Source organism: Podarcis melisellensis (genome assembly GCF_964234715.1).
Source record: "Podarcis melisellensis genome assembly, chromosome: 11".
Lineage (NCBI taxonomy): Eukaryota > Metazoa > Chordata > Lepidosauria > Squamata > Lacertidae > Podarcis > Podarcis melisellensis.
In genome coordinates, this window is record NC_138543.1 from 59,674,942 (window position 1) to 59,700,350 (window position 25,409).

At 44.5% G+C, this 25,409-nt stretch overlaps 1 protein-coding gene across 7 annotated transcripts in view; it reads right to left on the reverse strand.

Annotated features, from left to right (window-relative positions):
* Positions 1 to 25,409, reverse strand: part of KIAA1328 — a 197,215-nt gene that overhangs the window by 62,063 nt on the left and 109,743 nt on the right. For all 7 annotated transcript variants that reach the window (XM_081929770.1, XM_081929768.1, XM_081929769.1 and 4 more), the window contains one exon: positions 2,529 to 3,196. In XM_081929770.1, coding sequence (XP_081785896.1) covers positions 2,529 to 3,196 — 668 coding nt within the window. The remainder of the gene's footprint in view (positions 1 to 2,528; positions 3,197 to 25,409) is intronic.

The window sequence follows — 25,409 nt, forward strand, 5'->3', positions numbered from 1 at the left end:
TTGAAGCCATCGGTTTGAGTCCTACCCTCCAGAGCCGGAGAAAACATCCTCCATGTGACAATCCTTGATATAATGTGAGGTCCCAGCACCTCACATGAAAGAAACTAAGATGAGTTGAGAAAGACTTTTATTGGCCTGTGTCTAGAGAACGAGAGGCTGAGTATTGTTTCACTTCCCACAAGGCTTCTGAAGTGGGACAAATGGTGAGAATCAGCAAAGCCTGCACAATTTTTCTTATTTGCAAATTTTGTATCCTGCCCTTCCTCATGAAATGAGCAGGGGGCAGGCCACAAAACTACTAAAAGTGACCAAAAGAATAATTAAAACATCTAAGACCCACAATCCATTTTTTATACGACATCCCACACCATTTGTCAATCTCAATAAAAAGTTACTGCTGAATATTCAATTTTCACCTGGTATTTTCACCTGGTATTGAAAAGGAACCTTCTCAGCACCTGCCTAACATCAAGGAGGAGATCATTCCACAGTCAGTGGGCCACCACCAAGAAGGCCCTATTACACATCGCTGTAGCCCAGTTTTTTTTGTGTGTTTTTTTTGCAACAAACAAAAGGGCCTCCTCAGTGGATTGGGACAGTAGAAGATAAATGGCTACAAGTCCTCACACACAGAGAGAGAGGGGACTTGCAGGAAGCAAGGAGATGGTGGCAATTACAATGTCTGGCTTGTAAGGGAAGTGGTGGACCTCTGCAAACATAATTTGTCTTAAAGATCTCAAGTTCGTGTTTAAAGTAAGGGGGCACACTATGAAGTTCACAACACTATTTCTCCTTGGTTTTTGAGATTTATTGCCATTGTACTTCTCCATCCTCCAAAACAAAATTCTATGCTAGACTGTTATGGAGATAACCTTGAAAAATACGATAGTTCCATGTCTTGAAGTCTCAGAGGCCTCAGTACAACCAAGCTTCCAAAACACATGAATTACAAGCTTATCTCACACAAAAAGTAAAGAAAAGGAAGGAAGGCATCGAATGCAGGTTATTTTGTGATGAGATGGTGTGGAAGTCGGTTTTGGTACCTCTTTGAAATCAAAACCTCCCTTGAGGAAATGCTATAATACTCGAAACACATCGGGCAATAAATAATATTCTAGCACCTCTGAGATTCCTTCCCCTTTCTGCCTCACACTCAAGTACCCAACTCAAGAGTAGCTCTGTGCTGTAAGTGGCAATTGTGTTTGCTGTGGGCGTGCTGGTGTTTTCTGCCGCAAATGCTTAAAGTGTGAATGACAGATGTGCGTCCTTCAACATCCATATACATGCACTGGGAAACCACAACACAAATCAGGGCTCTCAGGTGAGGGTACGCAGGTGTTTAGGCATGCATGCCTGTCATTCACATCTTAAGAATTTGCTGTGGGGAAAACCAGTATAACATCAGCATACCCATAGCAAATGTAACTACTACATAAAACGTGGAACCTCTCCGAATAACTCAGGCAGAGATTAGAAATCATGTCAGGTCAGAGCCAGCTGGGTACATGGTGTGAAGTTCAATCCACAAGTCAGTTGTCTACCCCTGCTCTCTACAGGGCACCTAGAAGTCACCCACCCACCCTTCTCAATTGATCTCTACTTGCACAGCCAGATCGCGTCTATGCTTCCCCAGTACAACTCCCAGCTTCCATGTTTCAACTAGCTTTGAACTGCCTTCAATCTTTTTCATGCTTAATAATAGTGATGGGGCAAACAGAAGGAAACAACTGCTAAAGTCTGCCTTAAATGGCTGAAGCAACTCTCTGAAACCTTGCAGTTGGGCATAGGATGTTTGCTTATGGGCACCAGAGAGTGGGAGTTCACTGAAGTACAGCGACATCCTCTTTTTAGATCGGCAGAATTAATCCCCCACGCAGAACGAGCCTGATGGAGCTCAGAATCTTGAAGAGGCTCGCAATGCATCGTATTCCTCGATGCCATCATTGAAAATGCTAAACTACCACAGTATCTGAGCCATTTGCAATGTAGCTTTAACCAAATTGTTCCCATGACGCCGCAGATGATTAAGGCAGATCACACATCTTTGTGGAACTAATGTCTTTTGGTAAATTAGAAAGCTTGTTGTGTTTTATGAGTTCTTCTGTGGCCTGAAGAGGAGTTTAAGAAATGCTCATCTAACCCAGCACCACTGAGTGCTCACTGGAAGGACAGATCGTGACGCTGAGGCTCCAAGACTTTGGCCACCTCATGAGAAGAGAAGACTCCCTGGAAAAGACCCTGATGTTGGGAAAGATGGAGGGCACAAGGAGAAGGGGAGGACAGAGGACGAGATGGTTGGACAGTGTCTCGAAGCTACAGTAACTGCGGGAGGTAGTGGAAGACAGGAGTGCCTGGCGTGCTCTGGTCCAGGGGGTCACGAAGAGCCGTACACGACTAAACGACTAAACAACAACAACCCAGCACCAGATATCGGCCTAAGAAAGATGTCAACAGACCCACCCGCCTTCCATAAACCCCGACAGAATTCGAGCAGAAGTCCCATTTCCGACACTCCTCCCCAAACTCACCGATTGTAGTCAAGCCTGGATTGGTGGAGCTGCTGTTGCTGAAGCAGCAGTTTTGCCTCCTGCTTGGCTAACAGATTCTGAAGGCGTTCTTTCTCGATTTCCAGCTCCATCTTCTGAAGCAGCAGCTGCTTCCTCCTTTCTTCCGACAACCTCTTACCGCGCTCCATTTCTTTGGGTCTCAAGTCCATGCTGCCGTTCAGTCCAGGAGTATGCGATGGGCACGAGCAACACGCAAAGGATTCACAATGTGGTCCGGAGTACATTTTGGGAAGGTGGCAGCCCTCTTGGAAAGAACCATGATCTGAGCTGCCCGGTTTCTTGTGGAAAGAGCAAGTCTGAAGGGGACAGCTGTTTCTCCTCTGCTCCGCGGCAGGAGTTGCTTTCTTGTGGGGAGGCAACTTTTGCCTCGTTGGCGAGACCACGTTGTTGCACTTACCATGCAACCCATTGCCCATCATGAACTCGTTCCGCTCTTCTTGTCGATGACCCTGGGCTGCAGCTTGATGGGCATGACTGTTCCTGCAAGACTGAGACACAGGCATGTGGGTAGGACTTCCACGTGCCATTCTGTTGTTCTTGTATAAGGCCTGTGACCGAGCAATGCTAAGGTAGGATCCATCCAGTTCTGAAGATGACAGAGGTTGACAAAGGCTTCTATGGTTGGACATCTACAAGGCAAAAACAAAAACCAACCCACTTTAATTTTTAAAAATTCCATTTAAAATATGTTTAATTGTTTCTATTCTAGTTCTCATCGCTGGCTCACAGCGTTGAAAACTTGTACCAGCACCAGTAAACCTGCAGCGGTTTGATGATCGACACCTAACGCAACTCAACAGAAAATGGGTTTCAAGTGGAAGAGAGGAATATGCTATCAAATCTGCAATTTAATTCCGTCTACACAGGTACAATAAATATAAAAACCACTGCCTGCAGGATTTGGGGCATAAACAAGGTACTTCAGCCTATCAAGGAGTTGCGAGTATCTAGGGTTACATAAAATCAACTTGAAGTGTGGCAAAAAAGCATTAAATGTTAATGTCTGAAAATGTTTAATTTTGAATACAGAGCCAAGAAATCCATTCAGCCACTACAAATACTGTCTGATTGGCCATTACACAGCAGGGGATTTGATGTAAAACATTTCACCTTGCGCTGAATGGGATATTACTTACTGTTGGAAATTTGATGAGAGTTTTTGAAATATCCTTACAGAAACACTGATAAAGAACTAGACCACTTCCTGTAAAATACGGTTCTACATCAAAAGCTGTCATTCAACTACAAAACACGTTTAAATCCTGCCACATAAGTGATTTCTTTTTCCAATTAAGTTGGGCTGGTGATGAGAGACAGATAAAACTCCGGAGCTAGAAAGACACGTTAATTTGCATTTGTTGACCCAATCCAAAATGCGGGGAGCAGAGGCGACCCGACTGGGCCCACAGTTCATGTATGTTAACGGGCACTAAAAATCCCAATATGTACCACAGAGCACTCTTGCACCATAGTTCACTGAAGTTAAACAACGGCATTGGATGAGCCATCCCCAAGGCTTGCAATAGATGCTCAAAGCGCTCTTTAAATCTGAGCATTTATTTCCAGGAACAATATTGGACCAAAACTGTTTCAGACTGGATTTGTGTAAGGAATTTCCCAACCTTTAAGTGTGTTTAAGCACAGAATCCAAGGTCTACAAAGACAGCAAGAATGTTTTGATGGAGAGTATGGACAGGGAAACCTTAAAATGTTGTTCTGAAACTGTGTGTAACAACAGCCTGACAGCCTCTTCTCTATCACAACTTATAGCAACAAACACACCCAAAGGGAATGTTCTTGGAAGGGGAAGGAATGACTCCCTGTCCGAAACCATGGACAGCCACTGAACCTGGTTGACCCACATGGCCCGAATTATCAGCTTCCTAGAGGTAAAGAACATTTCCCACAATGCTCAAGGGTTACACTTCCTCAGGGGAATGTACCCCCTTCATCGTAAGATCTCAGGACGGTTCACAGAATAAAACACAGGACAAAAATAAGTAAAACAGCAAAATAATAACCCCTCCCCTTCCCACTGACACATTTAAATGGCTGTAGGACATTAATCAGTCAAAGGCCTGGTTGAAGATGAACATTTTCGCCCAGCGTCTAAAAGAATACAATGAAGGTGCCAAGAGAACCTCTCTGGGGAGAGCTTGGAAGGGAGCACAAATGGGGTGCCACCACAGAGAAGGCCTGTTCTTGTGCTGGCACCCTCTGGACCTCACGTGCAGGAGGCACACAGAGAAGGGCCTCAGAAGATGATCTCAGGGTTCAGGTAGGCTCATATGGAAAGAGGTGGCCTGAGCAGTTTAAGGCCCCTTTTTCAGATTTGTAGCATTTCCTTTGTCCAATGAGCTCAGGGCATAGGTTTCTATCTCCGCCACCCCCAATAACCGTGGGAGATAGATCACGAGGGTCTTTATGGATGAAGGTGGTTTTGAATATGGGCCCATTTCAGTCTCCATCTGTAGCCTAGGCTTGTTTTATGGCTTACTACTCAGGGTTTGCCTGGGGTGAGACAAACCATGAGTCTGGGTTCAAACTCATTGCTAAGTCAAACCATGGCTTGGTTCACAGCAGCAGGGAGACCAGAGGAGGAGGAACACTGTTTTCTCTTTCATGCTAAAGCCGTGGTTTGGCTCAGCACTGGGTGCTGTGGTCTAAAACACTGAGCCTCTTGGGCTTGCCAATCAGAAGGTCGACGGTTCGAATCCCTACGACGGGGTGAGCTCCCGTTGCTCTGTCCCAGCTCCTGCCACCCTAGCAGTTTGAAAGCAGGCCAGTGCAAGTAGATAAATAGGTACTGCTGCAATGGGAAGGTAAACGGCGTTTCCATGCGCTCTGGTTTCCGTCATGGTGTTCGTTGCACCAGAAGTGGTTTAGTCCTGGAAAGCTGTCTGTGGACAAACTCTGGCTCCCTTGGCCTGAAAACGAGATGAGCGCCACAACCCCATAGTCACCTTTGACTGGACTTGACCGTTCAGGGGTTCTTTACATATATATATATATATATATATATATGCAGGTTTTGGTGTCCTCGGGTGTCTTCCCGTGTAAAAGTTGGGGTGTCTAGGCGACGTTTCGACGAGGTCTCACTCGTCATCTTCAGGCTGGTGCTTTCGGCTTCTTGTTACTGGAACAGAAGCCGAAAGCACCAGCCTGAAGATGACGAGTGAGACCTCGTCGAAACGTCGCCTAGACACCCCAACTTTTACACGGGAAGACACCCGAGGACACCAAAACCTGCATTCCTGTACCCGTGAAAATCTACGAAAGCAAATATATATATATATATATATATATATATATATATATATATATATAGTCCCGCGCTAGGGACGCGGGTGGTGCTGTGGGTTAAACCACAGAGCCTAGGACTTGCTGATCAGAAGGTCAGTGGTTCGAATCCCTGCGACGCGGTGAGCTCCCGTTGCTTGGTCCCTGCTCCTGCCAACCTAGCAGTTTGAAAGCACGTCAAAGTGCAAGTAGATAAATAGGTACCGCTCTGGCAGGAAGGTAAACGGCGTTTCCATGCGCTGCTCTGGTTTGCCAGAAGTGGCTTACTCATGCTGGCCGCATGACCCGGAAGCTCCCTCAGCCAATAAAGTGAGATGAGTGCCGCAACCCCAGAGTCGGCCACGACTGGACCTAATAGTAAGGGCCCCTTTACCTTTACCTAGTCCCGCACTGCCTGCTCTGACTGGTACTCCAGGATTCCTAGCAGAGGCCTTTATGTTCACTTGCTGTGAATTGGAGATGCTTGAATTGAATTGAGATTGAACATGGTGCACTCTGTGCACAGCGTGTTTGTCCCACCACGGAGCTCTGGCTCTCTCCGGGGTGCTTTGCCAAGAAGTCGAAAATCGCAAGAAGCTCCTATTAAGTGCAGCTCCTATTCTACAGCATGCAGCTGGGCACTCGGTCCAAACTCCACGTTTTTGGCAAGTGTCGGAGAAAGTCAAGAATAAACTATTACTTATTTCTCAAGCACTATTCAAAGTCTAAGGTAGCCTAGCCTGCCTTTATCCTCCTCTCTAAGGGAAGCATTTTTGTTACCCCTCATCGCCAGGTGCATTTCTGACACTGTGCAACAGGCTGCTGTTAAGCTATCAAGATAGTTATGCCAATCTTTTGTTGAAAGAGTTATTAGGAAAGAATTTACTTAGAAGAATATGCAGAATTAAACTTAAGTGAAAGATATCTGGCATTCAGACTCATTCCTTTTATTGCCCAATCTTTTACTGAAATCTCCATTACAAAAAAAAAGTCTAAGATTAATCATTACAAAGCACCTAGATGGGACAGAGATTGCCGATATTAATACCCCAAGATAAATAAGGCAGATAACCATGTAAAAAGGTTAGTTGCCTATTTTCTTAGCAGGAGATAAAGTGCCATTGTTGCTCATGAATGATGTATGATGATGATTGCTGTATTTCAAGTGTGCCATACAAAAAAGAAAGGCAAGGGGGGGGGGTGAGACAATGAGAAGGTAATAGTAACAACGCTGCATTGTTCTCGTTTAGCACAGAGCGATCGGCAGGAGTGAAGACGTGTGGCTTACAAGGAATCTCTTACGGCAACAGAGAACGAATCTCTGCCAAAGAGAAATCCACAGCTTATGTGATGGGTGCCTGCTTTCTGCCTGCTTTAAAATAATTATTGTAAGAGCAATACGCTGTCATTAATTGCTTTCACCTCCTATGCTAAGGGTATTTCCAACCGAGGCCCAAGGGTGCAAGACACCCATTTTCAAAATGGCTTCTGAGGTGACACTGAGAACGATTTTCAACTTAGGTTATTGTTGTTTTTTACAAACTTTATTGAAAAATTTAAAAACAGTTATCAAACACAAAGGGTTGTCTTCCAAGACAAATGTTAAGTCTTGCATGCAAACATCCACACGGCATCAAAACAGACTTGGAGAATCTTTTATATTACAATTTTAGTTCGTATCCACAGGGTAAACATCAAACTAAAGTATTAAAATAGTTTCCCCATAGTGGCTGCTGTAACAGAGGGGGGGGGAGATTAATAAACAATATAAATTGAGACCATATGGAGATAAAATCATATTTCTTGTAGGTGCTATATCCACACATATTGGGTCCCAGTTTCCGTGGTGTGAGGAGGTGCTTTTTCCCAATGGGAAGCAACTATTTGTCTCGCTGTTCACATAAGAAAGACGATCAATTCTTTACACTTGACATTTGGATTGATACCATTTCCCATCAACAACAAGGCTAACATTGAATTGGGTACAAGAAAACAGTGGAAAAAATCAAGCTCAGAAATCTTAAAAACAACAGACACTCCCACCACATATAAGGGAAGGTGCCTTTAAGGGTGAGACAACACTTGAAAGATGCAGGGGCCAACTTATGTTTTAGGAAACAATCTCCTGCCTAAGAATTACTAAACTCATTCCTCTTCAAATCAGTTACTTGCCTTGACTCTTGATGCTCAGTGAGCATTATTGACTACTCTGGGGGGGGGGCGGAGAAAACCTCTGCAGCGCTCTGGGCATTCATTTGTGTTGCCCATGACCTGGAAAGGCCTCCATACCTTAAGAGCCCTCTGACCCAAGGGCCTCAAAAAACAATAGGTGTTTGAAAGGTCCCAGAACCCAAGTTTTGGATTTGCTTAGCTCTTCTCATCCCATCCTAATGCTCACCTGCACCTCTCTCTTTGCACACACACCTGGGTCCTCTCTGTTTCACAGAAACCAGGAAAGAGACAGAGGTGTCCTCTTTACGTACAAGGCTGGGGTGGGGGGCGAACCATGCAACTCCACTATTTCTTCATGCTGCAGATTTGAAAGATAGGGCAGCAGACACTTGCTTTTGCACAAGGTTTCAGATGTGGCATGAGTTTCTCCCGGGAGGCCTGTGCATGAAGCAAGAATGCCCCCTCTTCCAGACTTGTGGGACATCAGGACATCACAGGACAGGGGCTGGGGTCTCTCAGTGCAGCACCCCACTCTCCTCGTGACAGCATGGCTAGCTTGGTGTGCTCCTTAAGGGCCGCTGGGTATGCTTCTTTGGTACTGTAGCTTGGGAATATTTCAGAAGACATGTCCCCCTTTCCAACCAGGAAGGCGGTATAAAGTTGGCATTAAGCAAGCCAAGCCCTATGCGGATAGGAAAGTCCTGTACTTCTGTGATAGAGCATTTGCTTTTCATGCAAAGGCTCCAAGTTCAATCCCAAATGTCTCCAGGTAGGGTCACCCTTGAAAATTCAGAGAGGAGCTCTCTGCATAATACTGAACTAGGTGGACCAGAGCTATGACTCCATATAAAGGCAGTTTCCTACCGTATATGCTCGCGTATAAGCCGACTTTTTCAGCACATTTTTAATGCTGAAAAAGCCCCGCTAAGCTTATACTTGAGTGAGGTGAGTGGCGGAGGGATGAGCGGCCTGAAGGGAGCCCTTTCTCACTGCTGGTCCCACCGCCGCTGCCCGCCTCTCGCAAGGGCAGGCACAGGAGCTGAGGTTGGGAGAGGCACTGCGCTGTGTCTTTCACAACCACAGCTCCTATGCCTGCTCTTGCAAGTGGCAGAGGCAGCGGCGGAGGGACGAGCAGCCCGAAAGCAGCCCAAAAGGGCTGCTTGTTCTTCCTCCGCCGCTGCCACCACCACCAGGTTTGTGATGTGGTGAACTGGCTTATCTTCGAGTCAATAGGTTTTCCCAGATTTTTATGCTAAAATTAGGTGCCTCGGCTTATATCCGGGTCGGCTTATACTCGAGTATATACGGTATGTTGCCTCGGGAGAGGCAAAACGAAAGGAGGGCTCCCTCTCTGAGAGCACAATGATGCGCATGCAGCGATACCAACCTCAAGTGCCACATGGAAAACCAGACCGCTGATGTTTTGCCTTTCCTGTCAGCCATGGCACAGACCTCTCTCACACAACAAAAACAGTCCCTTGACAGTGCTTGGTGCAGAAATTAGAATTCAGCGTGTTGCCGGCTTTATCAACATGCAACGACGACGGAAATAAATAAAAAAATAACGGAGCGGCTCTGACTTCAATTTCACCTCCCCACCACTCCTGCCCTTTGTTTTACAGAGGGCTCGGCGGTGCAAGACCTAGATAAATATTTCAGAAACAATACTATTTGTGAGCAGATCAGGTTGCCGCCATTTCCCAGTGCATTTGGAGTTCACGCAAAAGAAGGGCAGGCGAACGGCGGGCTGCATCGCTAAGTCCGGGGGCCTGCGAGCGCCGAGCCGTCGGCTGGCTGATCGGGAATGCAAAATGCAACAGCTGCAAGCTAATCTTTGCCAAAGCCCCATCCCGAATAAATGGAGTGCATTCTCCCCAGCGCAATTAACTCACACACTCTGGCAGCTTTCTGCTAGAAGATCATCAAGGTAGATTACCTTCCAGCATATGAACTAAATACTTACAGGTGTTATATCATCCGTTATTACTTACAAACTTCTGCATTTAACAAGACATCCAGGCAAATGAATGATCTCATTTATGAATTATTTATTAGCGTTTCACAGCATGCTCCTGGCGTCATCCATGGCCTTTTCCAGGTCATATGACACCAATTAGAGCTGAATTTTAAATTATTCAATAATCTGAACTCTCTTGTCATTTAACATATAGATATCAATGCAGTAAACAAGTTAAGTCTAATGGGCCCCGGAGGTTTGCATCGCCCCCCCCTTTCCTAACCTGCACCTCCCACCCCAGTTCCCCTCCCGCCCATCAGCCGCAGAGGCTTTGCTCCGCCGTCGGAATAAGAAAAACAACAGAATGCAGCAAACACACACATTTGCAAGGTTTTAATATCAGTTATTTCGGCCTGCCTTAGGGATTTCATATCGCCACTTACAAGCACTGAATTTAAAATGTGTAAGTCTTTAGCTGCCAGCTTCTTCTTTAAAAAACAAAAACCCAAAAAGCATCTTAAAAGGGTATATCTGGGATAAATTGCACCGAAAGGTTTACCCAATTTAAAATGAAGCAAAAGAGTGATAGAAAGCACGGAGCGTTGTTTAAAAGCTAGACCCTTTCACCCCTGCTGGAGGGGGGGAAATGCCAACATTTCTTCTTTGAGAAACAATACTGGTTTGGGGGAAAATTATAGTCCTTGCTGTTGTGTACTCAAGGAGACAGGTGCACAACATGTCTTCAGTCATGAGCTGCAATATTTTAAATTCATGGACTTTCTCGTAAGGTGGAGGTGCTCAGACTGTCACAGTCCGCTTTACCTGAAGCCAGAAAGCCACTAGGTTTGACGTCCCCATCCACAGGCAAATAGCTCACAAGGTTTGGGCCGATGCACCGTCCTCTCAAATATATAGACAAAGCTACCTTGGAGCAGATCAGACCATTAAGTCAGGGTACGGTCTCCTCTAAACAGAAGCACCACATCTTTCTGGCAGAATTCTTTTCATTAAACTCAGTCTGCTTTCTTAAAATGGAGACATCAGGTATCCCACCTGCAAACACACATAATACTCGTTCCGCATTTGTAAAAACTCAATCACTTGGTGTGGCAACATCTGCACTTTGGAACTCCCTGCCTATTGAGAGCAAGCAAGCACTTTCATTAATAAATAAACAACGACAACAACAACAACTTTTATTTGTATCCCATCCTCCCCGGCTGAAACCAGGCTCAGGGCGGCTAACATTAAATATATAACCTTGGTATAAAATAAAACAATAATTAAATTACCTCCTAAAAACAAGTCAGGATCAATTTTTCATACTTGTTCTTATACAAAAAGAGAAGGGGAGTCAGACTGAGCCCTGACCAAAGGCCTGGCGGAACAACTCAGTCTTGCAGGCCCTGCGGAAAGATGTCAAATCCTGCAGGGCCCTGATCTCTTGTGGCAGAGCGTTCCACCAGATCAGGGCCAAGGCCAAAAAGGCCCTGGATCGAGGCCAGCCTAATCTCCCTGAGGCCTGGGATCTCCAAGATGTTATTATTTGCAGACCATAAGGTCCTCCGTGGGGCATACCAGGAGAGGCGGTCCCATATGTACGAGGGTCCTAGGCTGTATAGGGCTTTAAAAGTTAAAACCAGCACCTTAAACCTGATCCTGTACTCCACTGGATGCCAGTGCAGCTGGTATAGCACTGGATGAATGTGATCCTGTGGCGAAGACCCCATAAGGAGTCTCACCACGGCATTCTGCACCCGCTGAGTGTTCATTGCATTTTTTCCAATGCCCGCTTTAAAAAATTCCCCACTTTCACCCCAACTAGGAGGGACCTTGCTCCCGAGACACACCCCTTTGATACCCAACCAATCACAGCACTTGGCAAGAGATGGTCTCCTGGAGGTCCCATCCCATCTGTTTCAAACCAACAGGAAATGGGTCTTCTAGGTGGTGGCACCTCCCCACTTGCAATGCCCTTTTGTTGCATATCTGACAAGCCTTATCTCTACTGTGTTTTCGGAGCCTATGTAATACCTTTTTTATAAACAAGCCTTTTAAGAGGAGATGCTTGCCCCAGAGTGCATCCACATTGGATTTGGAGCTGTTAACCTGCTCACTGCTTTTGGGAAGTTTCATGGAGAGTGATTCGTTGACGAAGAGAGAGAACGAACAAAAATTCATGAATTACAGTTTTCCTTTAGAGAGGAAAACCTATTTAGACAGGGGTGCTCAGAAAAGAGCAGAATAAGATTTTGGTAATATTTGCATATAATGGTTCATATTCCTCTTCACTGAGCCCCATGCTTTTGCTCTTGCCTCGTTTTTCTCAGCCTGAACAGAACAGCTCAAAAACAACTGTTTGTGTGAATGTAGCTTAAGATGTAAGGAAGACAGAAGATCTGTCTGGGAGGGCAGAAGACAGGGAACAGCACCCAAACACCAGGGCTGACACTTTTGCCTTTACCATTTCGTCTTGCTGATTTTGTCCTGTTTTCTCTGCTCCACTCCAACTGGAAAGCGCTATTTGCTTACCCTTCCCAATGTTATGTCATCTAATGGTTCCATCTGCTCCCTTCATCTCTCACTGCGCATTTTGGGCTCAGAACTTCCAATAAGCTGGATATTCTTTGGCATGTTCCTCTCCTGACCTCACAGCTACCTTTCTATTAAGTTCTGAATGATATTTATTTGGGGCCTGGGAAGTGGGCGGTGAAGACAGAAATGGAATAAGCACAGGGAGTTTGAAGCTTGTTTGTGTCTTCCATTAATAGTTCATCATCTCAACTAAATGGATTTGAGTGAGTTTCCTCCCGATTCTGAAATGCCTGCAAAGCTCCTCTAATGCTGAGCGCTACTGGCAAACAAATTTCCATTCATTCCTTCAAAGGGGGCAATTCCCCAGCTACTACCGATGCCACAACCAACACAGACTCCTTGGTTTTTAGTCATTCTGTGTTTTCCTTTAGATTGTTCAAAGCATTTTTCCAGAAGTTGTTTTGGTCTTTTATTCTTCACACGCCTGGTGCAGTGCATGGTTGCCCAGACAAGAGTTTGCCACAGCAAACCAGCTGGTCTCCAAGGCACACAGCAGCTATATCATTTTGTTGATACAAACACACACAGCTGCTCTTCTGGAATTTGTGTTTCCTTCATTTTTCCTGCACATCAGAATGACTAGGATTGTCCCCCTTTTAGCATCTTCAAGGCATCATTTCCTTGGTCCACAGCAGCTGAGCTGTCAACTAGCTGCTAACAGCAATTAAACAAACTCACAATGGAATTAATGCAAGTTTCATCACATCTTGGCCTCCGCATTTCCAGTTACCCCTCACTGTTACACTTCTGTACTTTCTTTAACATCATTTCCCAGATAGGAATTTCAGAACACATTTAAAAGCGAACCTACACACATTTTTGCAACAGATCAGAGTGATGCTTCCTATGGTCTAAACAAGAAAAAAAGGTTGAGATCAGAGCAAAGATGTCTAGCTTTAAAGAAAGCAAGGCTCAGAAAACATTATTTTCTCAACATATTTCACTTGAAAACAAAGGGAGTGTGCCATTTCAGTGTGCCATTTCACAAGCGTCACACATTAGGGATCTGAACATGTAGCTGAATTTCTCCACACATTTTCGTCCTACACGTTCAAAGCTTAGTAACACTCCTGAGCTCTTTTGATAGAAATTAAAAAGTTTTTGTAACAGGTGGGAATCACACTTGGAGAAGTGGGTCAATGGAACAGAGCATTCGTTAACACTCCTATTCAGAGACTATCCCTGGATGTAGACTCTTCACACTCCCTCTTCTTGCATTGGAGATGCTGGATTTAGAGCAGAGCTGAAGATATGGGGCAGCATATCCCTGTGCCAGCAGAAGCACAGAAATAGGGACTCTTGGCTTCCAGGAACTCGAGAAGACTGGCAACCTCAAATTGCGCCCCGGAAACTGCAGCAATGCCCATCTAGGGTCAAAGAGGAGTTAACTACACCAAAAAGCACACTAGCAATGTCACAGATCATTCTATGTTACCACAGCACACCATCATTTGCAACTACGTTTAATAAACTTGTTTGATTTGACGGGGCTGGTATTTAGTGCCTCTGTGATCTGAGAGTTTGTAGTACAGGCAACGGCCATTTCGCAGGGCGGTTCTGTTCCTGGTCCCTGTGTCTGCGGAGTGTGCATAATCACACCCTGCCCGCCTTCTTCCCTCGTCCGCGTCCATAAGGACCCACGCCATAGCTGTCAACTTTTCCCTTTTCTTGCGAGGAATCCTATTCGGAATAAGGGAATTTCCCTTTAAAAAAGGAAAACGTTGACAGCTATGACCCACGCGCCAGCAATCACACATCATTTGGACGTGCTAAAATGGTTGCCACCTATAGATATTACTTCTAATAGATATTACTGCTGGAAAATAAAGAACCCTTTCGAAAAAGCATCGTCCCTTCTTTCTGGATCGAAGTGTAACGGCATTACGTTAGTGCGCATGCAACCCTGAACAGCACTCCACTGCTGAGACTTAAGGAGTTAGCTACTGATACTTGGAAAAAGAGATGCAAACACACCTCAAGTTAGTGTCCATTTCCCAGTTCCGTTCTCAGTGGCAGATGGCAAGCACTGAAAGAATGCTGTCAAAAAGATAACTGAACTTGCTCAAATGCGAGGCATCCCCTGCAGACCCTTTTTGGCTATAGATCTAGCATGTCTTTGCTGAAAAAGAATCAGAGTCAGAAGCTGTGCCAAAAAGACCAAAGGCTTTTAAAAAGCATCACCATATGCAAGAGAGATTGTTTTAGCGAAACAGGTAAATGAGGAAGGATATTTCCATTACAGAGGCATCCCGCAAAGCTGAAGAATTCCCCTGCTCTCTAGCAAAGGTGGCCCCAAGTGAGTAGACTCAAGCAGGGCAATGTCCTTGCAGAAGAGCATTTGGATTTTGCTAATGATCCAGGTCCCTGGGTGATAATTCATAAAAAAATATAAGAGCAAGCAGCAATTTTCATGTGGCTGCCCTTTTGATCCTACATTTGTAGGGAGCATTCCTGAGGCTAGCTAGCGGCGCCCCCGTGGCTCTGGTGGGATGACCTCTAGTCTGCCCCTCAAACGACAATCATGCCAAGGAATGACAACAAGGACTGCAGAGAGGTCGACCTGTCAGTGTGGTGCTTGAAAGGCAGCCTGGCTCATCGTGATCATGACCTGACAAAAAAGTTACACAGAAGTTTCGGCTTTTGAAAAAGGTGAGTGTGTCTCTTTTCTGATGCATTCTCATGATGGTCAATAATATCAAGCAGGCCCAAGAATCCAGGGGACACATAAGCAACATGCAACAACTCCACTGTTTATGCCAGCCTATTTGCTGCATTGTGTTCAGGATTTGTGCATAAAAGCGGGAACAATTTTTTGAGATTTAAGAGAGGGTCCCCAGTTGCTTCTCCCACTGCAGGAAGCTCAAAGCTTAAACCCACGGGCCCCATTTGGGGCAGGGAGAGATTCGTCTACACTCAGATACGTTAGCAGTTTTTAAAAAACACACATGAGTTTTAGAGAAGTATTTGATGTGGTTACTTTTTATATTTTATAGCAGTCAACAGTTAAGGTGCTCCTGAGAAATAATAGCACCCCTCCTAAAAATGAAGAGGGAGTTAGCCAAGCCTACCTAGGAAGAAGGGTCCCATGGACTGCAAGAAGATCAAACCTATCCATTCTTCAGGAAATCAGTCCTGAGTGCTCACTGGAAGGACAGATCCTGAAGCTGAGGCTTCAAGACTTTGGCCACCTCATAATAAGAGAAGACTCCCTGGAAAAGACCCTGATGTTTGGAAAGATGGAGGGCACAAGGAGAAGGGGACGACAGAGGACAAGATGGTTGGACAGTGTTCTCGAAGCTACCAACATGAGTTTGACCAAACTGCGGGAGGCAGCGGAAGACAGGAGTGCCTGGAGTGCTCTGATCCAGGGGGTCACAAAGAGTCGGACACGACTAAGCGACTAAACAAACAAAAAACCTAGGAAGATAGTTCCCTAGAGAAGACTTTTGGGTAAAGAACCACTGATTTCAATTTAGGTGCAAGGCAAGTGACAGAGAACATAGAGGGGTCCCTAAGCTAGCCTTCCCCAACCTGGTGCCCTCCAGATGTTTTCGACTGCACCTCCCTTCAGTTGCAGACACCATGGTTAATGGTGATGGGAGTTATATTCTAAAGCATCTGGAGAGCACATAGATTGAGCTTGAGAAATTACAAATAAAACCAGTGATTTTGTGGGGTAGGGGAGATGGGTCGACTTCAGTTAGTGCTAGGTCTGCAATCTCACAGCAACAGTCTAGAACATTTGTCGTTTCCAAATCCTCTTCAGAAGCAGCTCCATGGATAATACACCGCTGAAGTTCAACCCAGAGGTTGTTGCAGATCATAGTAGTCCCATAGTAATGCCCAGGAAAGTATTCAACTGGTTTGCCACATGTGGTTAGGAAAAGGCACTTCCAGCCCCAGATGGCACCCAAGAATCAAGCAGTCCACAAGTACCTCCAGATCTGCAGAGATGATGTTCCAAAGAAAAGCAGCCTCTCACCAACTCATGGACCACATTTTTCCAATCCTGGTCCCCTTCAGGTGTTGTTGGACTCCATTTCCCATCATGCCTAACCACTGGTCAGGTTGTTAAGGGTGTCACCAGACCTGCTAGTGCATCTATATACACCAGCTCACATGAATTTTGTACTATTTTAAGGATCTATACGGGAAACGATTCCATGCCACAGATGTAATTACAATGGACACAATTACTCTGTAATTAGATTTAAGAGCCTTTGAAAACAAATTATACAGGACATGCCAAATGTTTGCCCATTTCATTTTTGGGCCAAAAACGGAGGTATCCAAAGGCCAAAAAAATTCCTACATAATCCCTTAACGTTTGGGGCTTTTGACCCTACCATTTCCCCATTCTCTGCCGCTGCTACTTCAGCACCATTTCCCCCTTCAAACTTCTGTGCCTTTTTCTTTCTTGTTTAATCACATAGAGGGCTCCGGCCAACTGGAATGAGATACCATAATGGCACTTAGGAGTGTATCAGATTTTGCTACACGGCAGTGTTACTCAGGCAAACAAAGCCAACCGAGAGGAAGGGCAATACCTCAGTCGTATCTGTGATCCTGGAAAACAGGGTTACCAATTGCTTTCACTCTGCATGGGCTAAAACACATGCCCACTTTCAAGACAATCCATATCACCAAAGGATCGCCAGAAGGATCATCTTCAAAAAGTTGTTTGAGAAGTGCCCTCCCCCAAGTGCTTGATCCTCACTTTAGATTGGGGGGGGGGGACAAATGCTTTTGTCACATTCACTTGATGGGTAATTATGGCTCTGGAACTTTGATATTATTTTGTTTGCCAAATTTCTCCAAGCTGAACTTCAAACTGAGCTCTGACAAGCCTTGGTGACTAGAGAGTCAACTAATTAATATCACTCTGGGATATTTAAAGCCCTTTGAGCTATTTAATAATTTTAATATATAAACTGATCAGTGAGCAAAGCTACAGTCTTGAAAAGGATGGCTTTAAAATTAGACACAAAAACGTTAAAAAGAACAGCAAAAGAAGCCTTTGGTGTGAAGCAGTTATTTCATCATAAAATGCCATCAGAACACAGCAGCTTTTTTCCTTAATGTCTTGTGCTCACTCCCTTCTGAGGAAGGAAGAGCTAGTTGTGTGATGGCCACACTCACACTCAGGCTGTAGCCAAGATACGGCAAAGACATCCAATCTTCTCAATCAGTTTCTACTCTGTGATGCTTGATAAGATTAATAGTTTCCTGCCGCTGTGGCATTTCCTAGAGTAATGTGAACTTGCAAATTTATAAGAAGGATGAGTACAACATGAAGCTCTCTTGGAAAAGGGCAGGCACTAAGTGACACTCACTTGGGATAATTCTTTGAATCCGTCACAAGCATCAGCAAGTGAGTGGCTCTGTTTTCAGCTTTGCCTGTGTCAAAAACATATCCAGGTGAATGGTTATTCCATAATTCGATTGCCTAATGCTAACCCTCCTTCAGGAGACACCTGAATTAATGAGTGTGGATTGAGGGGGTGGGGGAAGAGAAGATAAATCTCAATGGGGACTGGTTTTCTTATTTTGTATGCTGTATGCCACCTTGATATGCTTTATTAAAGCGAGTGTTATAAATATTTAAATAAATAAAATAGCTAAATATTAAGCTAAGGAAGCTTTCAAAAGTTCAGTGAGGGAGGAGTGACAAAATATAACCAGATTCTCTAAAGATGGTCTGTGCTGCTGGGCAGAGAGACTCAAAGTGAATAGATCCCATGTAGCACTTCTGGGCTCCACCAAAACAGTAGCCAGCAGCTAGTCCAGAAATTTTTATCAGAAACCACACAGAGATATGTTGCTCTAGTAAGCGGTACAGTTGTACCTTGGATACCGAACGCCCTAAAACTCGGGCGTTTTGGCTCCCGAAGGCTGCAAACCCAGAAGTGATTGTTCCGGTTTGCAAACATTCTTTTAGAACCCGAAAGTCGGACGGGGTTTCCACAACTTCTGATTGGCTGCAGGAGTCACATGGGTCTGGGCCTCAGCAGCGGCAGCCTCTCCTCCTCCTTGCTCACCCCCCCCCCAGGAGCTGCTACAAGCTGCCCAAGGGAGTTTCCTGCAGCCAATCAGAAGCCGTGATTTGATTTCAGAATGTTTTGGAAGTCAAATGGACTTCCAGAATGGATTCTGTTCGACTTCCAAGGTACAACTGTATCAAAATTTTGTTAAATAAATTAAACTACAAAATAAACTGTGCACATGGAAGGTGGAAAAGAAAATATTAAGCAGGCGTAGTTGGAAACCTGGCTGGCTATAAAGAAAAAGTCTGCAGTACAATGGGACAACCATTAAGATACAAAGTCAGAAGGCCTGGCTTGGTGGTGTCTTTAGAACCACAACTCTTTTAATAAAGATCTACCCAGGAGCCAACAGCAAGGTCAACCAACAATTTACCTAAAAAACACAAGACCCTGCAAGCTGTTGTTCACACCTGGGAAGCCAGCTATGCAAATAGCTTTTTCCTTCCATTCAGCACACAGCAGACAAATGACTATGGTACAATGTGGGCTACTTATCTTCCCAGGACTCCAATTGCAGGCAAGGAGGAATCCTGCACAGTGCCTTTAAACAATAAGGCTTCAGGAGAATAAAGGCTCTAACCCAAAAATAAAAATAAAAAGTGGACCTCTAGATCTAGCAAGAACATAGTGATATATTTTAACAGGCCTGTTTGTGGCATTGCTGCTGCAGTCCTTTTACACACACTGTCGCTGCACTATTTAAAACAGGCAGTCCTAAGATATCCTAACCATAATGATGGTTTCCTGGCAATAACTCACCACGAAAAATCACTTGCGGTCATGGTGAACACTACAATGAAGCAATCAACTCAACTTGCAGTGCAGCAGTGGAACCAAGAGAAGCAAAATTCCACTGCAAGGGCTATCACGAAATGGACTGAAGATAAAACTGCCAACACCACAGTGGCTTTCTATAAAATCTATGATGTGGCTGCCTTTGGAATACTGGGGAGAGTTCTGGCCACAAGTTCTCAAGAAGAAGGGGGGGGGGGAAACGACCACAGAGCTGGAAAAGGTTTAGGAAAAGAAAATCAAAATGATCAAGGAGTTGAAGCATCTAGGCAGCCTTTCTCAACCTGTGAGTCCCCAGATGTTGTTGGACTACAACTCCCATCACCCCTAGCTAGCAAGGCCAGAGCTCAGGGATGATGGGAGTTGTAGTCCAACAATGTCTGGGGACCCACAAGTTGAGAACCACTGATCTAGAGGGTGTGCGACAGCATCTGTTCTGAGTTCGGGGAAAATAAAGGCAGGGGAAAGGTGAAAGGAGTGGGAAAAGTGATGAGAGATAAGTACTTGCATACTTATATCATCAATGGCACTAGAACTCAAAGTCATCTCATCCAATTGCACTGATGGGCAGTAAATATATGACCAGCAAAAGGAAGTGGTACTCCACAAGACATAGTTAATGTATAGAGCGAATTATCAGAAAAAGTGGAAAGGGCTTTAGAAGGGGATCAGACTAACTCACGGAATTAGGTCTACAGCTCGCTATTGACTACTGCCAGCTAAGCAGAATTTCCTGGTTCAGAGGCAGAGTGTCACTATGTACCCATTGCTGGAGAGAGGAGGCAAGAGTGCAATTATTTAGAGGTTGTTGCAATGCGTTGCACATGGGGCTTCCCTTGAAGGCAGTACACCAATTTCAGCAGCTGCAGAATTCAGTAGTGAGGTTACTAACAGGGTTCCAGACATTCAGAACAAATCATGTAGGTCCTTGTTCGTTTTCACTTCTGCCAGTCTTTATCCAGACCAAGTCAAGGTAATAAACTATGAATCCTTCTGTGCCTTGGAACCCAGTACTCAAAGTCCACCTTTTCCCATATGAGTCTATTCAGGCTTTGAGTTCATCTCTGAAGACCCTCTTCGGTTCCCCTCTCCTCCACCAGAAGTGAAGAGCAACACCCACTCCTGGCTGTCTCTAGTGGACTCTAACCAGAGAAGGTCTCCTGGCGCCTTCTGTGAAGAATTCAGAAGTTCTTCAGGAAACTTTGGCAGTTTTTTTAAGCAGTGACAGTTTTAAGGGTGTGAAAGTTAACATCCTCCCCCTGCTTGGATTGCTAGGCCTGATGGGGAAGTTTATTTTCTACAGCTTTGTATAATGGGGGCGGGTAATTTATGCTCTTATATAATTGCGTTCATTGATTTTTAATTGCAGCTTCTATCCTGTATATTGGGGAAACAGGCACCACTCCTCCACTAATCCCTTTGCTCACCAACCCAACCTATTGCCTCACCACCTCACCAAACCCCACAATCCACTAACCCCTTAGATCTTCCCCCTTTCCACCTCATGCCATTGATGAAGGCAAGTGGGATGAAGAGTCAGCCCGGAAGCAGGAACTCTGCAAGAAGGAGGCCAGAACTGGTGGCTGGTCAACCTGGAGATCTGCCACTATTGCCTTAACATGGCTCACTCTTAATAATAATAATAATAATAATAATAATAAATTATTATTTATACCCCGACCATTTGGCTGAGTTTCCCCAGCCACTCTGGGCGGCTCGAAATCGAGTGTTAAAAACAATACAGCATTAACTATTAAAAACTTCCCTAAACAGGGCTGCCTTCAGATGTCTTTTAAAGACAAGATAGCTGCTTATTTCCTTCACATCTGAAGGGATGGCATTCCACAGGGCGGGCGCCACCACCGAGAAGGCCCTCTGCCTGGTTCCCTGTAACCTGACTTCTCGCAATGAAGGAACCGTCAGAAGGCCATCGGCACTGGATCTCAGTTTCAGGGCTGAACGATGGGCGTGGAGACGCTCCTTCAGGTATACAGGAATGAGGCCGTTTAGGGCGTTAAAGGTCAGCACCAACACTCTGAATTGTGCTCAGAAATGTACTGGGAGCCAATGCAGATCTCTCAGGACCGGTGTTATGTGGTCCTGGCAGCCACTCCCAGTCACCAGTCTAGCTGCTACATTCTGGATTAATTGCAGTTTCCGGGTCACCTTCAAAGGTAGCCCCACATAGAGCATATTGCAGTAGTCCAAGCGGGAGATAACTAGAGCATACACCACTCTGGCAAGTGCATGCTTATCTTAAGCAGTGGCAGATTACCAGACTGGCTGGCCACTTTTGTCTTCGTTGTGCTGCTCTTCTGACCAGGCCAACTCTTCACCCTAATCAGTGAGAGCAGCAGAAGCAGCAGATCCCCAAACTGGCCAGGGAGGAAGAAGTTGACCAGTAGTAGTGCCAGCTTGACTGGGGCTCTGGGTCAGAGAGGCAGAAGAGTCAAATGGAACAGGGTGAGCATGGAGGGGCTCCTGCCGTCTTTTCTGGCTCTCCCCTTCCCAGCTTCCTTGGCCAGCCATTCACTGCTTCTCACAATGCTGTAGTTCACAGCGCCACCTGTCTGTGGCAGAGCAAACTACAGAGTAATGACACTGTTACATTCTTATTATATGTATTATTGTACATTCTTCTGATTAAGCCATTCCAACACACTTTGAGCTCAGGTTCTGCTTATGGGCTTCCCTATATGCATCTGGCTGACTAGATTATTTAAATATATTTTTCTGTGGGCCTTCAACTTCCCTCAAGCTTGCCAGGACCTCCAACATCTATGTGGGTGTTTCTATTCTGGCTACATAACAATGAGCACTCTCTCCCAACTATTAGAAATAAAAGCTAAAATAATGCTCAAACACAACTTTTTTCTTGAAGTATTTTTTAACCTCCATTTTTGCACAGTGCACAAGAATTTAAACATTTGTGAACCTGGGCAGCAACCAGGTCATAGCTGAATGCAGGCTTGGTGGTGTTTTCCTAAAATTTAACACTATCTGTTAACTACCCTGAATAAACCAATTAGTGCAGAGAAGATGTTATGGTTTGACAGGATGTTAAGGTACGCAGAGCCTCAGCCTACTCTAGACAAAATATGGTTAAAGGTAAAGGTAAAGGGACCCCTGACCTTTAGGTCCAGTCGTGACTGACTCTGGGGTTGCGGTGCTCATCTCACTTTATTGGCCGAGGGAGCTGGCGTACAGCTTCTGGATCATGTGGCCAGCATGACTAAGCCGCTTCTGGCGAACCAGAGCAGCGCACGGAAACGCCATTTACCTTCCCGCCGGAGTGGTACCTATTTATCTACTTGTACTTTGACGTGCTTTCGAACTGCTAGGGTGGCAGGAAAAGGATGGTTACATCTTCTCAAATTGACCAGGTCATGACTAGGTTGTGATTTTAGAACCAACGAAACTCAGGAGAAAATTGGGGTCCATCTACATTAAAAAGAAACTAATTTAAACCAAAAGAGCATCCTCTGAAAGGGGTGCATACTTTATAAGCTGAGGCATTTTACAAGAGTGAGCAAGCAAGCAAGCAAGCAAGCAAGCGAGGAAGCATCCTCCCTGGTTCCTTTGTGTTAAAAGGACACCTCAATAAAAACAAGCTCTGCTTCTTTCTCGAGCTCACCTGCACCTGCTGCTTATTTCTCACCTGAAGTCATAATTCCCCCTTTGACATCATAATCATTTTCACAGCCACCAATTGAGATGTCACAAACCAGAGGATTACAGCCGGGTGGGAAAATAAGCAGCAGGAGCAGATGAACTCTTAAGAAACAAAGAACTTGTTTTCATGCAAATGCCCTCCTGAACAAGAGAAGAACAAAGAGAGGGAAAGCTGAGCAAACACCACATATCAAAAAGCAGCAGCTTCTTCCAAATAAAGTCTGTCAAAGAGGTTTTCCCTGTGAGGAACTACATGATGTTGCAAGGCTGCCTGCAAAATTGGAACTACGCAGAATAGAAGCAGCCATTGTTGTCTGCCTGGATTTCTAGGAACATATACAGGTGAAACTCGAAAAATTAGAATATTGTGGAAAAGTTCATTTATTTCAGTAATTCAACTTAAAAGGTGAAACTAATATATGAGATAGACTCATGACATGCAAAGCGAGATATGTCAAGCCTTTATTTGTTATAACTGAGGCTTTCCCTCCTTATGGAGGGTCTCAATGATGGCTTTCTGCACAACTTTCAGGTCAGCAGCCTTCCCTATGATTGTGCTTCCTACTGTAATAAATGTTGGAAATGTAACGAGACTGAAGGTACATTCTTTCACCTTTGGTGGACATGCCCAAGGATTAAGACTTTCTGGGAGATGATTTATTATGAAATGAAAAAGGCACTTAAATATACCTTCCTGAAGAAACCAGAGGCCTTTCTCCTGGGCATGGTCGGCCAATTGGTGCCAAAGAAGGATAGAACTTTCTTTATGTATGCTACAACAGCAGCAAGAATACTTATGGCAAAGCACTGGAAGACACAAGATTTACCCACCCGGGAAGAATGGCAGATGAAGTTGATGGACTACATGGAACTGGCAGAAATGACTGGCAGAATCCGAGACCAGGGAGAAGAGTCGGTGGAAGAAGATTGGAAAAAAATTAAAGACTATTTACAGAAACGTTGTAAAATTAATGAATGTTAGAAGGATGCTGGAATGAAGTTATATGGCTTTAGCAGAAATGTTATAAAGAATTAAGTAAAAATAGATTATTAACGGGCCAAAGGGGGAAAAGTAAGGTTAGATTGTGTTAAGATAAATTATAGGATAAAAACTGAGAAAGATGGAAAGGATTTGCTGAAATAGCTAACTGAACTAGAATACAAAAAAGGGAGGTGTGAGGAGGTCGATGAAACAGGTAAATGAAAGATAAAATATGGAAATATTGGATGTGTTTTTAATTGTCTCTGTTTTTGTTTTTGTAATGTATTGTTTTGTTTAACTTTGTTCTTTTTTCTTCTTTCTGTAATCCTTAAACTCTTAATAAATATTACTTTTTAAAAAAAGATTGTGCTTCCTACTGAACCAGACTGAGAGACCATTTAAAGGCTCAGGAACCCATTGCAGGTGTTATGGATTGAATAGCTACTACACCTTTTCACAATATTCTAATATTCTGAGATTGTTAATTTTGGGTTTTCATCAGCTGTACGCCATGATCATCACAATTATAACAAATAAAGGCTTGACATATCTCGCTTTGCATGTCATGAGTTTATCTCATATATTTTAAGTTGAATTACTGAAATAAATGAACTTTTCCACGTTATTCTATTTTTTTGAGTTTCACCTGTAAATACTGTATATATTGCCTGTAATGTAAAAGGCTCCATCGTGACATTTACACAGCTCTATACAGGTATTCAAGGCAGTACATGTGCTTCTCAACACATCCCACCCAGCTTGTTCTCACAACAACCCTATGAGGTATGTAATGCAATTACATCTTCAAAGGTTCAGGTGTGGTCAAAGGGAAAGTTTGAAGCACCAAAAGGGGCAGGAATGGGAACTTTCCTTGCAGTGCTGCATAATTATGAAAATACAACGTAAGCTTTAAAAAAAAAAAGGGCCAACATTTTACCGAATAAAACAAATTTCATTTCTCGGGTCAAACCCTGCCATTTCAGTGGGAGAGAAATTCTCCTAAACAGAATTTGTGAAATCATTCGCCTTTTTAAAAGTTTGTCTGATGCTACCAACTTGGCCACCTGTTTCTTTTTCTTCCTGGAGAAGACATACTGGCAGCCCGAGGATCGGGCCTCATATAGTGAATAGGGTGATGTCATCATGCTACAAAGCCAATCAGATTTGGCTATATGATGGCTATCACTAACAGGGAATTAGAACACTTCGTCTTGGATCCGTGGCATGGATGGCCACAGCCAACCAGGAAACACATAAGACTATGAAATGATGCCACAACACTGTCTGATAGATTTGCTTACGTGAAGGTAGCTGTTAGGGCAGGTATGGTCAGCTGACGAAGGGTCAGA